This window comes from Balaenoptera acutorostrata, chromosome 14 (assembly GCF_949987535.1).
Source record: "Balaenoptera acutorostrata chromosome 14, mBalAcu1.1, whole genome shotgun sequence".
In the NCBI taxonomy this organism is placed as follows: Eukaryota; Metazoa; Chordata; class Mammalia; order Artiodactyla; family Balaenopteridae; genus Balaenoptera; species Balaenoptera acutorostrata.
The window spans coordinates 62,614,367-62,640,479 of NC_080077.1; the positions used below are offsets into that span (position 1 = coordinate 62,614,367).

General features: G+C 39.9%; 1 protein-coding gene across 9 annotated transcripts in view; it reads right to left on the reverse strand.

Annotated features, from left to right (window-relative positions):
* The window catches only part of KLHL32 (kelch like family member 32), a 234,967-nt gene that overhangs the window by 6,980 nt on the left and 201,874 nt on the right, over positions 1–26,113 (reverse strand). For 8 of the 9 annotated variants that reach the window (XM_007169672.3, XM_028163403.2, XM_007169669.3 and 5 more), the window contains 3 exons: positions 19,493–19,551; positions 16,240–16,432; positions 14,469–14,563 (listed from right to left, as the gene is read on the reverse strand). In XM_007169672.3, coding sequence (XP_007169734.1) covers positions 14,469–14,563; positions 16,240–16,432; positions 19,493–19,551 — 347 coding nt within the window. Of the gene's footprint in view, positions 1–14,468; positions 14,564–16,239; positions 16,433–19,492; positions 19,552–26,113 lie in introns of those variants that run through there. The other variant, XR_003622234.2, reaches the window with a different exon arrangement.

Here is a 26,113-nt window from a genome sequence, read left to right on the forward strand (position 1 = left end):
ATCTTTATCATATATTAATTGACCATAGGTTCATGGGTTTATTTCTGGGCTTTTTATCCTGTTCCATGGATCTCTATTTGTTTTTGTGCCACTACCATACTGTTTTGAACTGTAGCTTTGTAGTACAGTCTGAAGTCAGGGAACCTGATTCCTCCAGCTCCATTTTTCTTTCTCAAGATTGCTTTGGCTATTCGGGGTCTTTTGTGTCTCCACACAAATTTTAAGATTTTTTGTTCTAGTTCTGTGAAAAATACCATTGGTAATTTGATAGGGATTGCATTGAATCTGTAGATTGCCTTGGGTGGTATAGTCATTTTGACAATATTGGAACAACAATATTGTTCCAGTCCAAGAATGTGGTATATCTTTCCATCTGTTTGTGTTATCTTTGATTTCTTTTATCAGCATCTTGTAGTTTTTAGAATGCAGGTCTATTGCCTCCTTAGGTAGCCTTATTCCTAGGTTTTTTATTCTTTTTGATGCTATGGTAAATGGATTGTTTTTTAAATTTCTCTTTCTGATCTTTCATTGTTAGTGTATAGGAATGCAAGCAATTTCTGTGTATTAATTTTGTATCCTGCAACTTTACCCATTTCATTGATGAGCTCTAGTAGTTTTCTGGTAGCATCTTTAGATTTTCTATGTATAGTATCATGTCATCTGCAAACAGTGACAGTTTTACTTCTTTTCCAATTTGGATTCCTTTTATTTCTTTTTCTTCTCTGAATGCCATGGCTAGGATTTCCAAAACTATGTTTACTAATAGTGGCAAGAGTGGGCATCCTTGTCCTGTTCCTGATCTTAGAGGAAATGCTTTCAGCTTTTCACTGTCGAGTATGTTAGCTGTAGGTTGGTCAAATACGGCCTTTATTATGTTGAGGTATGTTCCCTCTGTGCCCACTTTCTGGAGAGTTTTTATCATAAATGGGTGTTGAATTTTGTCAAAAGCTTTTTCTGCATCTATAGAGATGATCATATGGGTTTTATTCAGTTCGTTGATGTGATGTATTACACTGATTTGCGTATATTGAAGAATCCTTGCATCCCTGGAATAAATTATGGTGTACATTTGATCATGGTGTATGATCCTTTTAATGTATTGTTTGATTTGATTTGCTGGTATTTTGTTGAGGATTTTTGCATCTATGTTCATCAGTGATATTGGCCTGTAATTTTCTATTTTTTGTGATAACTTTATCGGGTTTTGGTATCAGGGTGATGGTGGCCTCGTAGAATGAACTTGGGAGTGTTCCTTCCACTGTGATTTTTTGCAATAGTTTCAGAAGGATAGGTGTTAACTCTTCTCTAAATGGTAGAATTCGCCTGTGAAGCTATCTGTTCCTGGACTTCCGTTTGTTGGGAGTTTTTAAATCACAGTTTCAATTGCAGTACTTTGGATTGGTCTGTTCATATTTTCTATTTCTTTCTGGTCTAGTTTTGGGAGGTTGTACGTTTCTGAGAGTTTGTCCATTTCTTCTAGGTTGTCTATTTTATTGGCATATAGCTGCTTGTAGTAATCTCTTATGATCCTTTGTATTTCTGAGGTGCCCACAGTAACTTTTTCATTTCTAATTTTATTGATTTGAGCCCTCTCCCTCTTCTTCTTGATGAGTCTAGCTAAAGTTTTTCAACTTTATCTTTTCAAAAAACCAGCTTTTAGTTTCACTGATCTTTTCTATTGTTTTCGTCATCTCTATTTCATTTATTTCTGCTCTGATCTTTATGATTCCTTTCCTTCTACTAACCTTGGGTTTTGTTTTTCTTTCTCTAGTTGCTTTAGGTGTAAGACTAAGTTGTTTATTTGAGATTTTTTCTTGTATCGCTATAAACTTCCCTCTTAGAAGTGCTTTTGCTGTGTCCCATAGGTTTTGGATCATCATGTTTTCATTTTCATTTGTCTCTAGGTATTTTTTTATTTCCTCTTTGATTTCTTCAGTGATCCATTGGTTGTTTAGTAGTATATTGTTTAGCTTCCACATATTTGTGTTTTTCACAATTTCTTTTCTTGTAGTTGATTTCTAATCTCATAGTGTTGTGGTCAGAGAAGATGCTTGATATGATTTCAATTTTCTTGAATTTACCAAGGCTCGTTTTCTGGCCTAGCATGTGCTCAATCCTGGAGAGTGTTCCATGTGCACTTGAGAAGAATGTGTACTCTGCTGCTTTTGGATGGAATGCCTATAAATATCAGTTAAGTGCATCTGATCTAATGTGTCATTTAAACCTGTGTTTTCCTTATTGATTTTCTGTGTGGATGATCTGTCCATTGATGAAAGTGGGGTTTGAAAGTCTCCCAGTATTATTTCCCTTTTTATGGCTGTAAGTATTTGCCTTATAAATTGAGGTGCTCCTATGTTGGGTGCATATATATTTACAGTTGCTGTATCTTTTTCTTGCATTGATCCCTTTATCATTATGTAGTGTCCTTCTTTGTCTCCTGTAACAATCTTTATCTTAAAGTCTATTTTGTGTGATATGAGTACTGCTACTCCAGCTTTCTTTTGAGCTACATTTGCATGGAATACATTTTTGCATCCTCTTACTTTCAGTCTGTATGTGTACCTAGATCTGAAGTAGGTCTTTTGTAGACAGCATATATATGGGTTTTGTTTTTGTATCCATTCAGTCAATCTGTATCTTTTGGGTGGAGCATCTAATCGATTTACATTTAAGGTAATCATCAATATGTACTTTTTAAAAAAATTTTTATACAACAGGTTCTTATTAGTTATCCATTTTATACATATTAGCATATATATGTCAATCCCAATCTCCCAATTCATCACACCACCACCCCCACCCCCCGCCACTTCCCCCCTTTGGTGTCCATACATTTGTTCCCTACATCTGTGTCTTAGTTTCTGCCCTGCAAACTGGTTCATCTGTACCATTTTTCTAGATTCCACATATATGTGTTAATATGTAATATTTGTTTTTCTCCTTCTGACTTACTTCACTCTGTATGACAGTCTCTAGATTCATCCACGTCTCTACAAATGACCCAATTTCGTTCCTTTTTATGGCGGAGTAATATTCCATTGTATATGTATACCACATTTTCTTTATCCATTCATCTGTTGATGGGCATTTAGGTTGCTTCCATGACCTGGCTATTGTAAACAGTGCTGCAATGAACATTGGGGTGCATGTGTCTTTTTGAATTATGGTTTTCGCTGGGTATATGCCCAGTAGTGGGATTGCTGGGTCATATGGTAGTTCTGTTTTTAGTTTTTTAAGGAACCTCCATACTGTTCTCCATAGTGGCTCTATCAATTTACATTCCCACCAACAGTGCAAGAGGGTTTCCTTTTCACCACACCCTCTCCAACATTGGTTGTTTGTAGATTTTTCTGATGATGCCCATTCTAACTGGTGTGAGGTGATACCTCATTGTAGTTTTGTTGTTGTTGTTGTTGATTTTAAACTTTATAAGACATAATGGACAGAATAATTTCAAACATGTTCTCATTGTAGTTTTGATTTGCATTTCTTTAAAGTCTTTAACTTTTGCCATTTGATTACTATGTGTCTCAGCATGTTTCTCCTTGGGTTTATCCTGTATGGGACTCTCTGCGCTTCCTGGACTTGGGTGGCTATTTCCTTTCCCATGTTAGGGAAGGTTTCGACTATAGTCTCTTCAAGTATTTTCTGGGGTCCTTTCTCTCTCTCTTCTCCTTCTGGGACCCCTATTATGCAAATGTTGGTGCATTTAATGTTGTCCCAGAGGTCTCTTAGGCTGTCTTCATTTCTTTTCATTCTTTCTTTCTTCTGTTCCACAGCAGTGAATTCCACCATTCTGTCTTCTAGGTCATTTATCTGTTCTTCTGCCTCAGTTATTCTGCTATTGATTCCTTCTAGTGTGTTTTTCATTTTAGTCATTGTATTGTTCATCTCTGTTTGCTCTTTAATTCTTCTAGGTCTTTGTTAAACATTTCTTGCATCTTCTCGATCTTTGCCTCCATTCTTCTTCCAAGGTTCTGGATCATCTACACTATCAGTATTCTGAATTCTTTTTCTGGAAGGTTGCCTATCTCCACTTAATTTAGCTGTTTTTCTGGGGTTTTATCTTGTTCCTTTATCTGGTACATAGCCCTCTGCCTTTTCATCTTGTCTATCTTTCTTTGAATGTGGTTTTTGTTCCGCAGGCTGCAGGATGGTAGTTCTTCTTGCTTCTGCTGTCTGCCCTCTGGTGGATGAGGCTATCTAAGAGGCTTGTGCAAGTTTCCTGATGGGAGGGACTGGTGGTGGGTAGAGCTGGCTGTTGCTCTGGTGGACAGAGCTCAGTAAAACTTTAATCCGCTTGTCTGCTGATGGGTGGGGCTGGGTTCTCTCCCTGTTGGTTGTTTGGCCTGAGGCAACCCAACACTGGAGCCTACCTGGGCTCTTTGGTGGGGCTAATGGTGGACTTTGGGAGGGCTCATGCCAAGGAGTACTTCCAGAACTTCTGCTGCCAGTGTCCCTGTCCTTATGGTGACACACAGCCACCCCCCACCTCTGCAGGAGACCCTTCAACACTAGCAGGTAGGTCTGGTTCAGTCTCCTGTGGGGTCACTGCTCCTTCCCCTGGGTCCCGATGCACACACTACTTTGTGTGTGCCCTCCAAGAGTGGAGTCTTTGTTTCCCCCATTCCTGTCAAAGTCCTGCAATCAAATCCCGCTAGCCTTCAAAGTCTGATTCTCTAGCAATTCCTTCTCCCGTTGCCAGATACCCAGGTTGGGAAGCCTGACTTGGGACTCAAAACCTTCACTCCAGTGGGTGGACACTGTGGTATAAGTGTTCTCCAGTTTGTGAGTCACCCACCCAGCAGTTATGGGATTTGATTTTATTGTGATTGCGCCCCTCCTACAGTCTCATTGTGGCTCCTCCTTTGTCTTTGGATGTGGGGTATCTTTTTTGGTGAGTTCCAGTGTCTTCCTGTCAATGATTGTTCAGCAGTTAGTTGTGATTCCGGTCTTCTTGCAAGAGGGAGTGAGAGCACGTCCTTCTACTCCGCCATCTTGAACCCTGTACAGTACGTATGTTCATACTGCCATTTTGTTAATTGTTTTGGATTTGTTTTTGTAGGTGTTTTGTCTTCCCTTCCTCTTTTGTTCTCGTGATTTGATGACTAACTTTCGTGTTTTGTTTGGATTCCTTTTTCTTTTTTGTGTTTGTATCTATTGTAGATTTTCGGTTTGCATTTTCCATGAGGTTTTGATATAGCCATCAATATATAAACAAGATTTTTTTAAGTTGCTGGTCTTTTAATTTCAAATGGATATCCAATGTCCTGCTTTTGTGCTCTCCTCTTCTCACAGTTGCTGGTTTTGATATCGTATTTGTGTGCAGATGATTTCCTACCTTTACTGTATGTTTGCCTTTACCAGTGAGCTTTCCCACTCATAATTTTTTTGTTTCTAGTTGTGGCCTTTTCTTTTCCACCTAGAGAATTTCCTTTAGCAATGGTTACAAAGCTGGTTTGGTGGTGCTGAATTCTCTTAGCTTTTGCTTCTCTGTAAAGCTTTTGATTTCTCCGTCGAATCTGAATGCGAGCTTTGCTGAGTAGAGTATTCTTGGTTGTAGGTTCTTCCCTTTCATCACTTTAAATATATGGTGCCACTCCTGGCCTGCAGAGTTTCTGCAGAAATCAGCTGATAACCTTATGGGAGTTCCCTTGTATGTTATCCATTGCTTTTTCCCTTGTTGCTTTTAATATTTTCTCTTTGTCTTCAATTTTTGTCAGTTTTATTACTATGTGTCGCAGTGTGTTCATCCTTGGGTTTATCCTGCCTGGGACTCTCTGCACGTCCTAGGCTTGGGTGACTGTTTTCTTTCCCATGTTAGGGAAGTTGTCAGCTATTATTTCTTCAAATATTTTCTCAGGCCCTTTCTTTCTCTCTTCTCCTTCTGGGACCCCTATAATGTGAATGTTGATGCATTTAATGTTGTCCCAGAGGTCTCTGAGACTGTCCTCATTTCTTTTCATTCTTATTTTCTTTATTCTGTTCTGTAGCAGTGATTTCCACCGTTCTGTCTTCCAGCTCACTTATCCATTCTTCTGCCTCAGTTATTCTGTTATTGATTCCTTCTAGTGTATTTTTCATTTCAGTTATTGTATTGTTCATCTCTGTTTTTTCTTTAGTTCTAGGTCTCTGTTAAAAATTTCTTGTATCTTCTCAATCTGTGCCTCCACTCTTTTTTCCAAGATCTTGGATCATCTTTACTATCATTACTCTGAATTCTTCTTCAGGTAGATTGCCTACCTCCACTTCACTTTGTTATTGTGGGGTTTTATCTTTTTCCTTTATCTGGGACATATTCCTCTGCTGTCTCATTTTGTCTAACTTTCTGTGATTGCAGTTTCTGTTTTGCAGGCTACATGTTTGTAGTTCTTGCTTCTGCTGTCTGCCCTCTGGTGGATGAGGCTAAGAGGCTTGTACAGGCTTCCTGGTGGCATGGACTGGTACCTGCCCACTCGTGGGTAGAGCTGGGTCTTGTCCCTCTGGTGGGATGGACCATGTCAGGGGGTGTGTTTATCAGCTACCTGTTTATTCAGGAAGACTTTAAGCGCCTCTCTGCTGATGTGTGGGTCTGTTTTCCCACCCTGTTGGTTGTTTGGCCTGAGATATCTCAGCATTGGAACTACAGACTGTTGGTTGGGGCCAGGTCTTGGTGAGAAAATGGAGGCCTCCAAGAGGGCTCACGGCAATGAGTACACCCAGACTACCACCGCCAGTGTCCTTGTCCCTGCAGTGAGTCAGCCACCCCCTGCCTCTGCAGGAGACCCTCCAATATAATACTAGCAGGTAAGTCTGCCCCAGTCTCTCATGAGGTCACCACTTTTTCCCTGAGTCCTGACGTGCACAAGACCCTGTGTGCGCCCTCCAAGAGTGGAGTTTCTGTTTCCCCCAGTCCTGTGGAATCCCTGTGGTCAAACCCTGCTGGCCTTCAAAGCCACATTCTCTGGGGCCTCCTCCTCCCATTGCCAGACCCCCAGGCTGGGGAGGCCTGAGGTGGGACTCAGGACTTTCACTCCTGCAGGAGAACTTCTGTGGCATAATTATTTTATACCCAGCATATATGGGATTGGATTTTATCACAGTTGTGTCCCGCCTACAATCTAGTTGTGGATTCTTCTTTGTCTTTGGATGTAGGGTAACTTTTTAGGTAGGTTGCAGTGTTTTTTTGTCAGTGGTTGTTCAGCGGTTACTTGTAATTTTGGTGTTTCCGTAAGAAGAGGTGAGCTCACATCCTTCTACTCCACCATCTTGTCTCCTCTCTTTCCTGTAATTTTCATACTGCTGATAGGTACTCAGGAATTTCTACTGTCTAATCAATATCTTCTCATAAACACTATTCCAGTCTCTCATCTTTCTTCTCTGTTGGATATTCTTCCAGCAAGTAGTAGAGAAATGGCTTGCTTTTGAACACGTAGCTAGTCTCTCCAACCATCAACATATTTACTTTTAGTGAACCAAAATAAATAGTTCTGTAGTCACCAAAAAAACAAGTATTTGAGATTGTGCAACCATAGTTTAGAATGAATGGTAATGTAACCCATAACCAGTTGTGAATAACTAAAATGAGTCTCTTATCCATGAAGACTTTCATTCCAAGCATCTCTTTAAGTGACAATCCATATGCTTATATGAACTTATTATCTATAAACAATAAAGGCTCTTAAAAGCCTTTTTCAAATTTATCTGTGCTTTGTGAGACTACTGTGCCAGCCAAGGGAATAAACAGCATCTGCAAAATTACTGATTGACTTGGTACTTCGAAATGACTACTGGAACACAGAACTGTTCATAATGCTAATTTTTTTAAAAAGCAAATATAGTAGAATATTTTACTGTCCAGTCTCAGATGAAATTTATTCCACTAACACAGGCATTGATTAAAACATTTAAGAATCGCATCTTTTTTAGAATCACCGTAGTTCTGAGGCTACTCTAGAATATCCTCAGTGGTTTAAGATATACACATGTACCTCACCTCTTCATCTTTTGAGGACAGATTTGTTTGGGAACAACCAGAAGTCATGAGGCGTTAATTAGTGTATATGATTAGTGACCATTCCATCTTGATTTCTATTCCTTCATCTAATTGAACATTACAATTAGTAGAAATATACCCATAAGTATATTTAAAATTTGCATCTTTTTAATAAACCCAAACTTGCTTCTATTGAGTAAGTAGTCAAATGAAGGGTCCCAAACCACTTAAAAACCAGGGTCCCAGCATTACAGATCACTGCCTGTTGCTCAGTTCAATGTTCTACAATTCTAAAAAGAACAAAACAAAAAGAAACCCCAAAGACAGTGATGACTGACAAATACATGCACAGATGAAAGACTGGAAGCCCTCCTTGAAAGAAAATAGTTTGCTTGTTTGTTGTTATCCAAAAGATAGGACCAAACTCTAGTACAAGGTAGACTTCAATTAACTAAAGACTCCCATAAAGAGTTTCAAGATTTTTCAAAGAACTAATTTGTGCCTTTGATAATTTTTTCTACTGTATTTTTGTTTCCTACTTCATTATTTTCCTATCATTATTCTCTCTTTCTACTTTGAGGGTTTTTTGGTTCATGTTCTAACTTATTATGCTATATGTATCCCACATGCTTTGCTATGTATTGTTTTTATTATCCTTAAGTTCTGGGTATTTTTTAAACTTCCATTAGGACTTCTTTAACCCATGAGTTATTTAGCAAAATAGGAGTTTATTTAACTAACTTTCTAAGTTCTAACTTAATTGCATTGTAGTTAGTTAGAGATTATAGTCTACATACATAATACTTAATTTTTAAGTCTTCTTAGCCTTAACCCTAGTACATGATTGGTTTTGTAAATGTCCCATGTACACTTGAGGAAAATATATTCTGGAACACTCCCCAGGATATATGTTAGGCCACAAAACAAGTCTTAAATTTATTAAGATTGAAATCATATCACACATCCTTTCTGACCACAATGGTATGAAATTAGGAATCAGAAGAATAAAACTGGAAAACTCACAAATATGTGAATTAAATAACATGTTACTGAACAATGGGTCAAAGAAAAAATCAAAAGAAAAATCAGAAAATACCTTGAAGCAAATGAAAATGTAATATAACATACTAAAACTTATGGGATGCAGCAAAAGCTGTTGTAAGAGAGATCGTAGAGGTACCTACATTAAGAAAAAAAGTTCAAATATATAACATTAAGAAAAAAAGTTCAAATAAATAACCTAACTTTACACTAGGAACTAGATAAAGAAGAACAAACTAAGCCCAAAAGTTAGTAGAGGAAGGAAACAACAAAGATCAGACTGGAAATAAATGAAATAGAAACTATAAAAAGACAATAGAAAAGGTCAGTAAAGCTTAAAGCCACTTTTAAAAGATAAACAAAATAGGTAAACCTGTAGCTAGACTTATCAAGGAAAAAAGAGAGGACTCAAATAAATTAGAAGTTAAGTCAGAAAGAGAAAAACAACTATCGTATATTAATGTATATATGTGGAATCTAGAAAAATGGCACAGATGAACCAGTTTGCAAGGCAGAAATAGAGACATAGATGTAGAGAACAAATGTATGGACACCAAGAGGGGAAAGCGGGGGGTGGTGGTGGGATGAATTGGGAGACAGATTGGGATTGACATATATACACTACTATGTATAAAATAGATAACTAATAGGAAACTGCTGTATGGCACAGGGAACTCTACTCGCTGTACAGTAGAAACTAACACAACATTGTAAAACAACTATACCCCAATAAAAAAATAATAATAATAAAACTCCTAATCAAAGAAGAAAATAAATAAATTAGAAATGAAAGAGGAGACATTAGAGTCAAAGGAACAACCCTGGATACTCCAGAAGCCAGGAAATAGAGACACATTAAAAATATTATTTCTAAGATTGATGTTGAAGAGTGTACTGCCTCTGGAGATTGGGCAAGATGGTACAGTAGAAAGACCCTAAGCTCACCTCCTCTCACAGGCACACCAAAATTACAACTATTTGTAGAACAACCATTGATGAAAAAGTTTGGAACCTACCAGAAAAGATCTTCTACAAACTAAAGATATAAAGAAGGTACCACAACGAGATGGGTAAGAGAGGCGGAGTTGTGATTTAGTCAAGTCCCATACCCACAGGTGGGCAACCCACAGTGGGGAGAGTAATTACTATTGCAGAGGTTCTTCCAAAGGAGTGAGGGGTCTGAGCCCCGTGTTGCATTTCCCAGCCCAGGGGTCCTGCACTGGGAAGATGAGCCCCCAGAGCATTTGGCTTTGAAGGCCAGCAGGGCTTACTTTCAGGAGTGCCGGAGGAGGGCTTACTTTCAGAGGGCTGGAGGAAATAGAGACTTCACTCTTAAAGGGTGCACACGAAATCTTACACTCCTGGCCCCAGGGCAGAAGCAGTAATTTGAAAGAAGCCTTGGTCAGACCTACCTGCTGATCTTGGAGTGATCTCGCAGCTCACCCTGTGAACACAGACACTGGAGGTGGCCATTCTGGGGAGCTCATTCTACCTCATGGACACTGGTGCTGGCAAGCACCACTTTTTAACCCTCCCTCTACATTATTAGCCTCGGGACCCAGCCCTACCCTGGCCCTACAGACTAGGTACCAGTGCTGGGATGCCTCAGGCCAAGCAGCTAACTGAGCAGAGACAGCTCTACCCATTAGCAGAAGGGCTGCCTTAAAACTCCCTGAGCCCAGAGCTCCCGGACATGGCTCTGCCTACCAGAGGGCTCAGGACACAGCCCTACAAACTAGTACACAGACATTAGATATGGGGCCCCTAGGGCCCTCACCCAGAGATGCTGGGACACAGTGGGCAGCCCCAGAAATCCCTGGGCCCTTGCAACAGCCTCTGGTGAGCCTTCTCTAGCCTCAAGACCACTGTTATCCACCGAGGGGTGGACATCAGCCACAATACAACTGCAGCCCTGCAGCCTGTGGAACTGGCCATTCCACCAGCAGGCCAGACCCTGCCCTCACACTGGCTGGGCCCTGGCCTTGCCCATTAGCAGGCCAATACAAGCTTCAGGACAGCCCAGACCCTGCAACCAACTGTGTTAGAAACTAGCCACAGCCACCAGTGATTGGACAATAGCTCTGGGACCCCTGGGCCCTGCAACCAGTTCCCAGAACTCAGCTCTGCCCACCAGTAGGCCAGCATTAGGCCCAGGATCTGGCTTCATCCACCAGTGGGCAGGCAACAGCCCTGAGGTCTTCGGGACCCTGACTCCATCCTCCAGTGAGCCAGCAAAATCCTAGGGCTCCCTGGGGTTCCGCAACCAGCTGCCTCATGACCTGGCCCCACCAGCCAGCAGACAGCAGCCCCGACACAAGGCAGGACCTGACAACTAACCAGACTGGGGGTCAACCAAGCCTACTGTGCTGCCCACAGCAGTCAGCCTGTCACAAAAGAAGGACCCACTCAGCCCATATAGGGGCACCACTAGAGCATGTAGCTCTGGTGATGAGAGGGGTGTGTTCTGCCAAGATGCATAGGACATCTCCTACAAAAGGTCACCCAAGGCTGGGAACTGTAACCAACCTACCAGACACAAAAAAATTTAAAAAGCAAGTTAGGCAAAATGAGGCAACAGAGGGTCATACTCCAAATGAAGGAACAAGATAAAACCCCAGAAGAAGAATTAAGTGAAATGGATAGGCAATCTACCTGAGAAAGAGTTCAGGGTAGTGATTGTAAAGATGATCAAAGAATTTAGGAGAAGAATGAATGCACAAAGCAAGAAGTTAGGAGTTTTTAACAGAGTTAGAAACTATAAAGAACAACCAGAGATGAAGAATACAATAACTGAAATGAAAAATACACTAGAAGGAATCAACAGACTCTGTGATACAGAGGAATGAATCAGTGAGCTGGAAGACAGAGTAGTGGAAATCACTGATGCTGAACAGAAAAAAGAATAAACATAAATGAGGACAACTTAAGAGACCTCTGAGACACCATCAATCACACTAATATTCTCATTATAGGGGTCCCAGGAGAAGAGAGAAAGAAAGGGGCTGAGAACATATTTGAAGACATAATAGCTGAAAACTTCCCTAATCTGGGAAAGGAAACAGTCACCCAATTCCAGGAAGCACAGAGTCCCACACAGGATTAACCCGTAAAGGAACACACCAAGATACATTGATTAAAATGGCAAAAATTAAAGAAAGAATATTAAGAACAGCAAGGGAAAAGCAACAAGTTGTATACGAGGGAACTGCTTATTGTGGATATAAATGATTTTTACTACTTTTGTGTTTTTTCTACTGGCTTTCTGTGTGGATGATTTCCTACCTTAACCGTTTGTTTACATTTAATGATGAGCTTTTTCCATTCATAATTTTCATGTTTCTAGTTGTGGCCTTTTCTTTTAAGTGAAATAGAAAAGAGAAGTTCCTTTAACATTTCTTGTAAAGCTGGTTTGGTGGTGCTGAACTCTGCTAGCTTTTGCTTGTTTGTAAAACTTTTGATCTCTCCGTTAATTCTGAAAGAGAGCCTTGCTGGGTGGAGTATTCTTGGTTGTAGGGTTTTCCCTTTCATCACTTTAAATATATTGTGCCAATCCCTTCTGGCCTGCAGAGTTTCTGTTAAAAAGTCAGCTTATAGCCTTATGACAATTCCCTCGTATACAACTTGTTGCTTTTCCCTTGCTAAACCTCATGGTAATCAAAAATCTCCAATAGGTACATAGAGGAAAAGAGAAAGGAATCCAAACATAACACTAAATATAGTCATCAAGTCACAAGAGAACAAAAGAAGGGGGAAAAAAGACCTACAAAAACAACCCCCCAAAAATTAACAAAATGGCAATAGGAACATACATATTGCTAATTACTTTAAATGTAAATGCACTAAATGCTTCAATCAAAAGACACAGAGTGGCTGAATGGATACAAAAACAAGACCTATATATATGCTGCCTACAAGAGACTCACTTCATATCTAAAGACACACATACACTGAAAGTGAGAGGATTGAAAAAGATGTTCCATACAAATGGAAATCAAAAGAAAGCCAGGGCTTCCCTGGTGGCACAGTGGTTGAGAATCTGCCTGCCAATGCAGGGGACACGGGTTCGAGCCCTGGTCTGGGAGGATCCCACATGCCGCGGAGCAACTAAGCCCGTGAGCCACAACTACTGAGCTTGCGTGTCTGGAGCTTGTGCTCCGCAACGGGAGAGGCCACGACAGTGAGAGGCCCGCACACCGCGATGAAGAGAGGCCCCCGCTCGCCGCGACTGGAGAAAGCCCTTGCACGGAAATGAAGACCCAACACAGCCAAATATAAATAAATAAATAAATAAATAAATTTATAAAAAAAAAAGAAAGAAAGCCAGTGTAGCAATACTTATATCAGACAAAGTAGAGTTTAAACAAAGACTGTTACAAGACACACAGAAGGGAATTACATAATGATCAAGAAGTCAATCCAAGTAGAAGATATAACACTTGTAAATATCTATGCACCCAAAATAGGAGCACCTAAATACATAAAGTGAATACTAACAGACATAAAGGGAGAAAACGACAGTAACACAATAATAGTAGGGTATTTTAACATGCCACTTACATCAGTGAACAGATCACCCAGACAGAAAATCAATAAAGAAACACTGGCCTTAAATAAAGCATCAAACCAGAGGGACTTAATAGCTACATATAGGACATTCCATCCAAAAGCAACAGAATACACATTCTTTCCAGTTGCACATGGAACATTCTCCATGATAGATCACATGCTAGACCACAACACAAGTCTTGGTAAATTTAAGAATAGTGGAATCATATCAAGCATCTTTTTATGACTACAACTCTACAAGAATAAAAATTATAAGAAAAAGCTGCAAAAAACACAACACGCGGAGGCTAACCTACATGCTACTAAACAACCAGTGGATCACTGAAGAAATCAAAGAGGAAGTAAAAAAACACCCGGAGACAAATGAAAATGAAAACATGATAAATTAAAAACACCTATGGAACACAGTAAAAACAGTTCTAAGAGGGAAGCAATACAAGCTTCCAATCATAAACTACTACTACTCACTTCTGCCAGGAAAGAACAACACCTTCATAGGTGGCATTTGTTGAATGAATTGTAATACAGAAAATAAGAAAATGGAATAGAAAGGAGACATTTGTAAAGTTTTGCAGATGTGAAAGTACTATTACCAAGATTTCTAGATGTTTTGGTTTATAAGAAAGGAAAAAGCATTCCACTTTCCCCATTTCCAGTATAACATACATTTTCAAAGCTCATTGCCATCTTTATTTTCAACAGGGCTCCATCATTTATTAGCTACCATCTTTAGGATGCAGGATGAAGCTTAGTGGCTGAACTTGCTGCACAAAGGAAGCTCAGTCTTCTTCCTACCTGTAAACATCTCTCCCTGCAATAGCAGCACAGCAAAAATAACCTCACTGAACCACTTGAACAAACTCCAAAAGGAACTTCAACCACTCACCTGGATGCAAGCCAGAGGCTCGTTCGTCCAAATCGAATATCCACCTACTAAATATATTCTCTCATTATGGACGGCAACTCCAGATTCATTTTGGCCTAAAGTAAAGAGAAGTGAACAAAAGAGGAAAAATAAATCCATTTCCTTGCATATCTTCATTAACCCTTTTGCCACTGAGGGATACAATTTCCCTCTGTGGCATACTTGTATATTCCACAGGATTTCTGCCTCAACTAATCACTGTCTCCCAGTTCTCAGAGGGAAGAATTAACCATTCTCAGAGAATGAATCTGTGTTGGGTCAGAATCCGGCCATAACACTTAATAGCCAGCCAAGTTAGTAAATACAGCATTAAATACAGCAATAATAAGCCACATAGAACTAAGTTTTATACTATGTTGTATGCCATTAGTTTATATGGTATATTTTAGGAATGCAAAACACCTCTTGTACTACAAATGCTTCTAAGCAAGTGCTTACATTTGTAACGGCTGCAACCGCAAGAAGCCAATAAAACAGAGCCATGCCTCTAGTGTGCCCCAAATGAAGACAAATGACAGAAAAGATTGATAAAGTTACTACCCTTCTTTTCTTTACATACACAACAGTTTTAAGACTATATTAAAGTTCCTGAGCTGGGACCAGCCTGGGTAGTCCCTAGATACTGACACGCCAAAATGATGAAAGGTTCCTCCCCCACTTAAAAAAGAAGACAGAATAACTCACTACTACATATTCTTCCCTGGAGGCCATCAGAGAGTGAGATAGTCTCTTTTTATTGATGGGCTGACACAGGATTGACTCGGGTAATAAATAAGCTGGATCCTAAAGCAGACAGAAGCACAGATCGAGGGACCAAGGGGCTAAGGTACCACTACAGCAACTTAGAGTTAAGTGCTTGTAGGTGGGCCTCAAAGATCATTTTCGCAAAAACAGGAGCTCAATACAAAGCATCTAAACCTCTCACACTGGTTATGCCCCCACCGTGGCCTCCGTAGCAGCAGCTGTGAGTGATTGAGTGCCCGCTCAGCATATTAAAATGTCTTGAGGCAATAGTCCAGCCCACCTGTTTGAGTTTGTGATTTTCCTATTAGAGCAGCCTGGAAGGGATCTTAATCATGTAGGCCGAAAAGGGAGGACAAGTTTTCAACTTCATAAAAAAAAGTCAGGGGTAAGCTGTTCGCTGCTTTCATTTACTCCCCTGTGGGATGAGTATGGTCCCTACCTAGTGCTACCCCGTGGTAATGCTTGGGTGGGTCTGTGTGGCCAGAAGTGCTGCCAAACCCCCATGCACAGAACATCTCTAAAGTTTTGTCTTTAGGAGAATACAGGCAGAAACGATATTTGACACTGACAAACAATGAAGACCATTCTCCTGCACTCACAAGAAATAAGAGGACTAAAAGTAGTGAGAAGTAAAAAATAAATTGCTCCTGTAAAGAGTCATTACCTCTTTCAGCGCCTGTTTCCTCCTACTTATACCAATGTTCCTACGTGAATACTGATTGACAATAATGGACCTGACATGTCTCTCTTGGCAACGTGAAACACACACAAAGGTAACACGGGCCCTGAGAAACCAGATGTTCAGCCACCTGATGAGTGAGTCCGATTTTGTGAGATAAACAATGCACACCTTTCTGGGTAATAAAAGCAAGTTGTTCTACCACCATGCACTTAATATTTACAGCTGCACTACAGAAATCTAAGAAAACAAGTTTGGCAACTTCCTGAATCTCTGCTTTTCCTGATTTACTCAATCAAAGGTACTTGCCAGTCAACAGGTTAAAATTACAGCGCGTCCACTGGTCAGCGTCCATGTTGTAGGCATCTATATGCCGCACAAGGACCCGGTCGTTATTGTAGTCCAGGTCATTGCCTCCAAGAACATAAAGCTTCCTTTGAACAGCAGCCATGGAATGGTAGACCCGCCTCTGCAGCATGGGGCTGCGGCTCATCCACTTATTCTGAGACAAAAAAGAGGAAAAAGAAACTCAGGTGAATTCTCTTAAGTGGAGACCCCCCCCCCCCCCCCAGGGCAGAAAACAGCAGTGCTTCATTAGTAGTGGGGACTCCAATGTTGGTCAATCACATTCTATTTGAATGTTGTTTATGTACTTTGAAAGGTATGGGCTTCTTGCCTGAGAACAAGTGCAGAAGAGCTCACATGTTCTAACTCTATTTGCAACTTACATAAGGCATTTCCTCTTCCTTGGGTTGCATTTTGAATTTGTAAGGGGAGCATATGAGAATTTAGAAGTTTTCATGATTGGTTATTTCTCCCAATTGAGAGAACTTACTCCTGCAAATGACTTAAGAGTACAAGTGCATGGTTAGGTATACTGTGTGCGGTGGCATAATGATAACAAAACAGGCTCTGGATCCAGAATGCCTGAGTTTATCATCTGTGTGTGACCTTGGCAATTTACTTAACCTGTCTGTGCCTGTTTCCTCATCTGTAAAATAGAGGTAACAGTAACCACCTGACAAGCCTGTTGTGAAGATTAAATGAGCTAATACACCTAAAGCATTTAGAACAATGCCTGGCACATATGTCCAATAATATGCACTTTTTAAAAGTTATTGTGACATAATCATTGGCTGCCCGAGGACCCTTCATAAGCTAATGTGAGGGCAGCTTTGCTGTTCTTTCCAGAATGAACCTCCGGAGGTCAATGGAAGAGCTAAGATTTGATTCAGCGACAAACCCCTCACAGCCTTTAATATATTTACACTCACATCTTCACCAAATTGGGGAAGGTTATTTCCAGGCACACGGTTATCTGTTTTGTTAGAAGACCAAATGTTCTGTGATAACTTTAGGGAATGGTGAAACCTCTAATATTTGGTTCTAGATCACTCTCAGGAATGAGAAACGTACGCTCAACTCCTCTCAAATAAGGCTCCTATTTAAAATACAATGTAAAAATAGATGAAAATCAAATATGACTTTAATTTTAAATCTCAACTAAGTAATGGACAGGTAAGTAAACCTTACCATTTTCTTTCTACATAAACACTAAACGTACAGGAAGAACATAGATTATTTCTTTTTGCAGAGAAAAATTTGGATTTCGACCAGAAAAATCACATGATGGTTTGAATACATAGAATTTCAGTTCACAGAGCTGTAAAGGAAGAAGCGAAAAAGAAAGTTTTGTATAAATATTGGTCCATTCACTATTGGCATATCGACTGGCTCATTTGTAATTCCTCTTTTAAAGATACACTAACATGAGAAAAAGAAAGTGGTTTGTCCAGTTTTTTAAGGCTTGAATTTATCTGCTCCCCCCTTTTTAAACATGTCATATTAAGAATCTCCTTCCAATTAAATGTATCTTTAATAAAACAGTCAAACCTTTCTTTCAGATATTCTCCTAAGAAATATCTTTAATACATTATGCATGAGTGGATTTAACTCAAGACTGATGATGCTTTCCTTAGGTGCTTTCTAAAATAAGGCAACCCATCACAGTATTAGGAATCAATGTTTCCACTAGCAGTCCAGTCCCCTGCCACAGGACTGTGGATGCCATCTGGTTTGCAAAGCCTGACTGCATCCCCTGATTATATCTTTAGCTTCCTTCACTGCCGTGCCTGCCAGGTGAGCCGCCAACCGCTGCAAAGGCAAAGAAACAGAGAGGCCTGGTGGGGTCATTCCTAATAAGCTAGCGTGTGAATACTAATCAGTGCTGGGGAAGCAGAGGTCACCCCAGCCTGCCTGTTGGCAGGTAGCAATGTGCTCTGTGGCAGATGGCAGGCATTATCGACTCTCCACAAAGGCCTAGAAGAGAAATAAACACCAGGGCTGAATGATAGAGTTATTGAGATTCTGAGCAAGATGCAAGCAGATGTGATGTTTGCCAGTACCCACCGTAAACAATATGCCAGCAGAATTTTTAAAAAGAGCATGTGTGTACAAACATGAAACAGAACTCATTTGAGAAATGTTAACACCTTCTTCCTCTTTAACCACGTGTGCACCAAACTTAGGCAACTGCAATTAATGATCCCTCTTGAGACATCTGGCCCAGGGACACGTGGTCTCTGAAACCTACAGCCCCTAATGACATCAGGAAACATTTGCAAAGACAGAAATACCTTCGCTAAACTCAGAATCAAGTAATTGTTAAAATTAAAAAATACTAAATAGACTGAGGTCACTCTGAACATATATTTGATGGCTAGTCCCAACCCAGAGTGCCAAAGCCAACCTGTTGTTTTGTGTTCCGTTATCTTCAGCTGATGAAGATGAAACCTCCAAATCAAATCATTCTGGAATATTGTCAAAATCATGAAAAATACTTACATTACCAAAATCATAGAAATGACAAAATTCAGCAAACATGTGCCACAGTTACATACAGATACCTTGGTAGAAGGAAAAAGAGAATAAAAATAGTTCTTCTTTTGGGGAAAGAAAAGTGATTAAGTGTGCATGAAAAGTGGATAGAAGGGACAGGCACCATCAAAATGCTCCCACTGCAGGCCCAGCTCTTAGATGAAAAACGTGCGCCAACTCTTCAGATACTTCTCCTTCAGACTTGTCCTACACACTGTCCTGGGATATGTTGGCTATATAGAGTTAAATAAAAGTTATCACTTTATTTGGGAATAAGGAAACCATAAGCACGTTCTCCTCCTAGAATGACAGGCCTTCTAAAAGGATGTAGCAACAGGACAATCCAAATCCTTTCTCAGGATGCCTCAACGATGAACAGCCACTTGAGATAAATGGTAATAAGGGCATTTAACTCATCAATGTATATTCCCTTTTTCCTACATTATGCAAAACTCTGAAAAAGTTGAGCACTGAGTATAGCATAAAATGAAAAGAGCTGAAATTCTGTGTTTTGTGAGAAAAAAAAGGCAACCAAAAAGCAGTTTATCCAGATGCTTCCTTTTCTCTATGTAAGTTTAAGTTGCATGTGTGTGTATAGACTTGGCATTCCAACTCCTAATTACTGTAGCAATCTTTAAAAATTCATTTTAATTAAGGCAATGAGCTTTTCTCATATGAGTCTTACCTGGTTAGGTTCATATACCATTAGTCTGTTCTGATATTGTGCCGTGTTAGTTACTCCACCTGTAATGGATTAACACGTGTTAGGCTTTCATGAATAAGAAATGGGATATTCCAACATGAGAATGAGATACAATTAAAGGAAAATTAGCTACTGCTGAGGATCTGTTTGTATACCCTCGTGGTGAACCCACGACATAATTAAGAAGCTTATTGTTGAAGCAGTTGCATTTTCAAGAAACATTTCAGAAGTGATCCAGCTGAGAGCAAGCAACAAGTATGCTGAGATTTCCAGGAGGCCCCCAATTTTGTCAAGCTGCTCTGCATGGCCAGAATGAAGGGCAAAGTATGGTGAGGGAGTGGAAGCAAGCATAGCACACTTAGACAAATCTCTATTCAGTTTATGCCAGGGGCAGAGTTATATGGAAAAGTCTTGTCCTTAGCTACCTTGGTAATTTTACAGCTCTAGTCTTATGTGCACTAACATAGTGATATCTTGATGTCTCTTTGGAAGACCCATATCTAAGAAAAGACATTATTTATCAAAAGAGATCTAGAGCCAGTGCTGTCCAACAGAATATAATAAGAACCACAAACAGGAGTTACATATGCCATTTTAAACTTCCCAGTGGTCACATTAAAAAGTAGTCCTCCCTTATCTGTAGGGGACACATCCCAAGGCCTTCAGTAGACGCCTTAAAGTGTGGATAGTACCAAACAATATATATATTTTGTTTTTTCCTATACATATATACCTATGATAAAGTTTAATGTATAAATTAGGCACAGTAAGAGATTAACAATAATAACTAATAATGAATTTAAACAATTATAACCATGTACTCTAACAGAAGTTATGTAAATGTGGCCTCTCTCTCAAAATACCTTATTGTATTGTACTCCTCCTTCTTCTGGTGATGATGTAGATGATAACCTACTTGATGATGAAGTGAGGGGAATGACATAAGCATTGTGACATATCATCAGGCGACTACTGACCTTCCGACAGTACGTCAGAGGGAGGATCATCTGCTTCAGGTGACCCTGGGTCATTGAGCCATGATGATGTCAATGGTTAAATGTCAGAAGCAGACCATGTCAGTGGTTGGGGATCTGGAGCACGATGGAGTGGAATGGCACGAGATTTCATCATGCTATTCAGGACAGTGCTCAATTTAAAACTTCTGAACAGTTTACTTAGGGAATTTTCCATTTAATATTTTCAGACCATGTTTGATTGTGGGTAACTCAAACCACAGAAAGCAAAACTGCAGATAAGGTTGAACTACTGTCTAGCCAAAATATTACCATTTCAACCTAAAATTAATATAAAAATTATTGAGGTGTTTTATATTCTTTTTTTCATACTCAGTCCTCAAAGTCCTGTGCATTTCTGACACAGAACAAGTCAATCCAGATTAACCACGTTTCAAGTGCTCAATAAGGTAATGAGCTTTTCTTATATGAGTCTTACCTGGCTACCAGCTACCATATTGGACAGCGCAGATCTAGACTAAGGCAGTGCAGCTGCTGTTATCCTCAACATTTTTGAAGCCCTCTTGACAACAGCTTAGATCCAAAAGACTTGAGACCTTCTGCTAGATCAAGAACCACCAAAATCCTATCACAATTCTAGCTAAGGTTCTCCCATTTGTCCTCATACTTCTTTTCACGTTTGGGGTGTACTGAGCCCTGTAAAACCCAGAAATTATTGATTCTACTTTAATTTTTACGACCAAATGGAAAAACTATAAAACAACACATAAAAGAGCACAGTGAGAAAATAACACTAGTAGATATTAAATATTAGGTAGTAAAATAACAGAAATGTGAGAACCCCCCAAAAAAATCTATCTTTAGAAATATTGCCCTATACAGAGTTCTAGATGCTAGCGTAAAATGAATAGCATTCTTATTTCAATAAGTATCACAAAGAAGCAACTCATTTTGCAATAAAGATCTAAAATTGAGCCAAACTATAAGTTTCCTAGGGAAATTTTTTGATTTTAAAAAATATGTACTGGGGCAGGATCAAGAAAGCAGAGTAGGAAGATCCTGAGCTTACCTCCTCCCACAAACACACCAAAACGGTAACTACAAATCTCTGAGAATGACCTGAAGACTAGCAGAACAGATTTTCTGCAACTAAGGATATTGAGATGAGAAGTAGGGGCACAGTGTAGCCTAGTCAGAACCCACACACTGGGTACAGCAACCACAAGTGGGAGGGATATCACAACACAGTGGTGGTCACCCCTGATGAGCAAGGGGTCTGAGCCCCACATTGGGATTCCCAGCCCAGAGGACCTGCACCAGGAAACAAGCCCCAATAATGTGCAGCTTTGAAAACCAGTGAGGATTATATTCAGGAGAGCCAGAGGGATGTGGGAAACCGAGACTGCTCTTGAAGGGCTTGGACACAGACTCACTCACTCCAAGTCCTAGTGCAAGGGCAGCAGCTTGAAAAGTACCTGGGTCATATGAGAAGGAGATTCATTGACTAATTTTTGGGCATGTGCCAGAGAAGCAACAATCTGGTGGAACTTTCTCTAGGGACGGAAGTGCTGGCAGGCATCTTTTTACTTTCCTTCCACCTAGCTGGCCCAGCACAGGTGGGCACCATTTTTCTCACGCTCAGTCAACCTAGCTAACACCATCCACCATGCCCCAGCATCCCTTGAGGATCAGCCCCGCCCAACTGGCCTGTCTCAGCTGGCCCCTCCAAATCAGCTCCTGCCTCACCCTATCAAGTGAGCTGCTCCAGCCAGCACTGACCGGTGTCTCACCAAGGTATCTGCCACACTGGAGACCAGTCCCATAAACAGTGCACCTGTAACAGTCATGGCCAGGCCTTGCAGCCACTCATGCTGGGGGCCAGCGCCACCCACCAGCACACCTGCACCAATCACAGCCCAAACAAAACAGGAAGGCACAGGTATCCCACACAGGGGAAACCCCTAGAGTGCCTGGCTCTGGTAAGCAGGGGAGATTGCACCACTGGGCCCCATAGGACACCTACATAAGGCCACTCTTTCAAACGGAGAGACCTAGCTGATATACCTAATACAAAGAAACAACCACAGAGAGTTAGGCAAAACGAAGAGACAAATAAACACCTTCCAAACAAAAGAACAAGACAAATCCTCAGAAAAAGAACTAAACAATATGGAGATAAGCAAATTACCAGATAAAGAGTTCAAAGCAATAGCCAAAATGATGCTCACCAAACTCAGGAGAAGAATGGAGGAACACAATGAGAACTTTCAAAAAAGAGATAAAAAATGTAAAACAGAACCAATCAGAACTGAAGAATACAATAACTGAAATGAAAAATACAACAGAGGGAATCAACAGCAGATGCAGAAGAATGGATCAACCACCTGGAAGACAGGGTAGTGGAAATCATCCAATCAGAACACCAAAAAGAAAAAAAGAGTTTTTAAAAATGAGGATAGTTTAAGGGACCTCTGAAACAACATCAAGCTTACTAAAATTCACAACAAAGGGGTCCCAGAAGGAGAAAAGAGAGAAATGGGGACAGGAAACCTATCTGACGAAATAATGGTTAAAAATCTTCCCTAACCTGATGAAGGACACAGACATCCAAGTCCACGAAGCACAGAGTCCCAAACAAGATGAAACCAAAGAGACCGACACCAAGACACATTACAATTAAAATGTCAAAAGTTAAAGATAAAGAGAAGATATTAAAAGCAGCAAGAGAAAAACAACTAGTTACTTACAAGGGAACCCCCATAAGATAATGAGCTGAGTTTTCAACAGAAAATTTATAGTCCAGAAGGAATTGGCACAATATATTCAAAGTACTGAAAGGAAAAAAACTTACAACCAAGAAGACACTACCTGGCAAGTTTATCTTTCAGAATTGAAGTAGTATCTTTCAGAACTGAAGAGTTTACTACACAAATAAAAGCTAAAGGAGTTCATCACCACTAAACCAACATTACAAGAAATGTTAAGGGAACTTCTTCGAGCAAAAACGAAAAGGCCATAACTAGAAACAAGAAAACTACGAAAGAAAAAATCTCACTGGTAAAAGCAAACATACAGTAAAGGTGGATAAGAACCACCTACAAAGCTAGTATGAAGGTTAAAAGACAAAAGTAGTAAAATCATCTATATCTAAAATAATTAGTTAAGTGATACAAAAAATAAAAAGATGTAAAATATAACATCAAAAACATAAAATGTGGGACTTCCCTGGTGGCGCAGTGGTTGAGAATCTGCCTGCCAATGCAGGGGACACGGGTTCGAGCCCTGGTCTGGAAAGATCCCACATGCCGCGGAGCAACTAGGCCCGTGAGCCACAACTACTGAGCCTGCGCGTCTGGAGCCTGTGCTCCGCAACAAGAGAGGCCACGATAGTGAGACGCCCGCGCACCGCGATGAAGAGTGGCCCCCGCTTGCCGCAACTGGAAAAAACCCTCGCACAGAAACGAAGACCCAACACAGTCATAAATAAATAAATAAATAAATAAAATTAAAAAAAAAAAACATAAAATGTGGAGGATGGACAAAAATGCAGTGCTTTTAGAATGCACTCAAACTTAAGTGACCATTAATTTAAAATAAACAGCTATATATATAGATTGTTACTACAGGAACCTCATGGTAACCAAAAACCAAAAACCTATAACAAATACACAAAAAATAAAAAGAAAGGAAAGCAAACATATTACTAAAGAAAGTCACAAGGGAAGAGAACAAGAGAAGAAGAAAGAAGAGGGAAGAACTATAAAAACAACCAGAAAAAAATTAGCAAAATAGCAATAAGTGCATACCTATCAATAATCACTTCAAATGTAAATAGACTAAGTGATTCAATCAAAAGACAGGGTAGCTGAATGGATAAAAAAACAAGACATATATATATATATATATATATATATATACACACACACACACACACACACACACACACACACACACACACACACACAACCTATAGGAGAATCACTCCAGATCTAAAGACAAACACAGACTAAAAGTGAAGGGATGGAATAACATACTCCATATAAATGGAAATGCAGAGAAAATTGGGATAGCAATACTCATATCATACAAAATAGACTTTAAAACAAAGACTACAACAAGAGACAAAAAAGGTGTTATGTAATAATAAAGGCATCAATCCAACAAGAGGATATGACACATAAATATTTATGCATCCAACATAGGAGCACCTAAATACATAAAACAAATATTAACATACATGAAGGAGATATTGACAGTAATACAATAGTAGGGGACTTTAACACCCCACTTGCATCAATGGATAGATGATCTAGACAGAAAATCAGTACGGAAATATTGCCCTTAAACGACACATTAGGCCATACAGCCTTAATACATATACAGAACGCTTCATCCAAAACCAGCAGAATACACATTCTCTTCAAGTGCACATGGATCATTCTTCAGGATAAATCACATATTAGTCCACAAAAAAGTCTCAATAAATTTAAGGAGATTGAAATCATTATCAAGCTACTTTTCTGACCACAACAGTATGAAACTAGAAATCAATTATAAGAAGAAAACTGGAAAAAACACAAACACGCAATAGATGAAGAAAAAGAATTTGACAAAATTCAACATCAATTTATGTTAAAAACTCTCACAACAGAGTGGGTATAGAGGGAACATACCTTGCCGTAAAAAAGACCACATATGACAAACCCACAGCTAACATAATACTCCAAGGTAAAAAGCTGAAATATTTTCCTCTAAGATCAGGAAGAAGATAAGGATGCCCACTCTTGCCACTGTTATTTAACACAGTATTAGAAATCCTAGCACTATCAATGAGAGAGAGAGAGAGAGGAGGCATTCAAATTGGAAAGGAATAGGTAAAACTGTCACTATTTGCAGATGACATGATACTTATATACAGAAAATCTTAAAGGCTCCAACCAAAAGACTATTAGAACTAACAAATGACTTCAGTAAATTTGCAGGATATAAAATTCACATACATAAATCTTCTGCGTCTATATACACTAATAACAAACTATCAGAAAAAGAAATAAAGAAAATCCCATTTTCAACTGCATCAAAAACAATAAAATACCTAGGAATAAATTTAACCAAGGAGGAAAACTTCTGATAACTATAAGATACTGATGATACTTCTGATAACTATAAGATACTGATGAAAGAAAATGAAGATAACACAAATAAATGGAAAGATATATCATACTTACTCATGGATTAGAAGAATTAGTATTGTTAAAATGTCCATACTACCCAAAGCAATCTACAGACTGAACCAGACCTACCTGCTAGTGTTGGAGGGTCTCCTGGAGAGGCAGGGGGTGGCTGTGTCTGACCGTGGGGAAAAGGACACTGGCAGCAGAAGTTCCGGGAAGTACTCCTTGGCATGAGCCCTCCCAGATTCCACCATTGGCCCCACCAAAGAGCTGGATAGGCTCCAGTGCTGGGTCACCTCAGGCCAAACAACCAAGAAGAAGGGAAGCCAGTCCCACCCATCAGCAGACAAGCAGATTAAAGTTTTACGGAGCTCTGCCCACCAGAGAAACAGCCAGCGCTACCCACCACCAGTCCCTCCCATCAGGAAACTTACACAAGCCTCTTAGATAGCCTC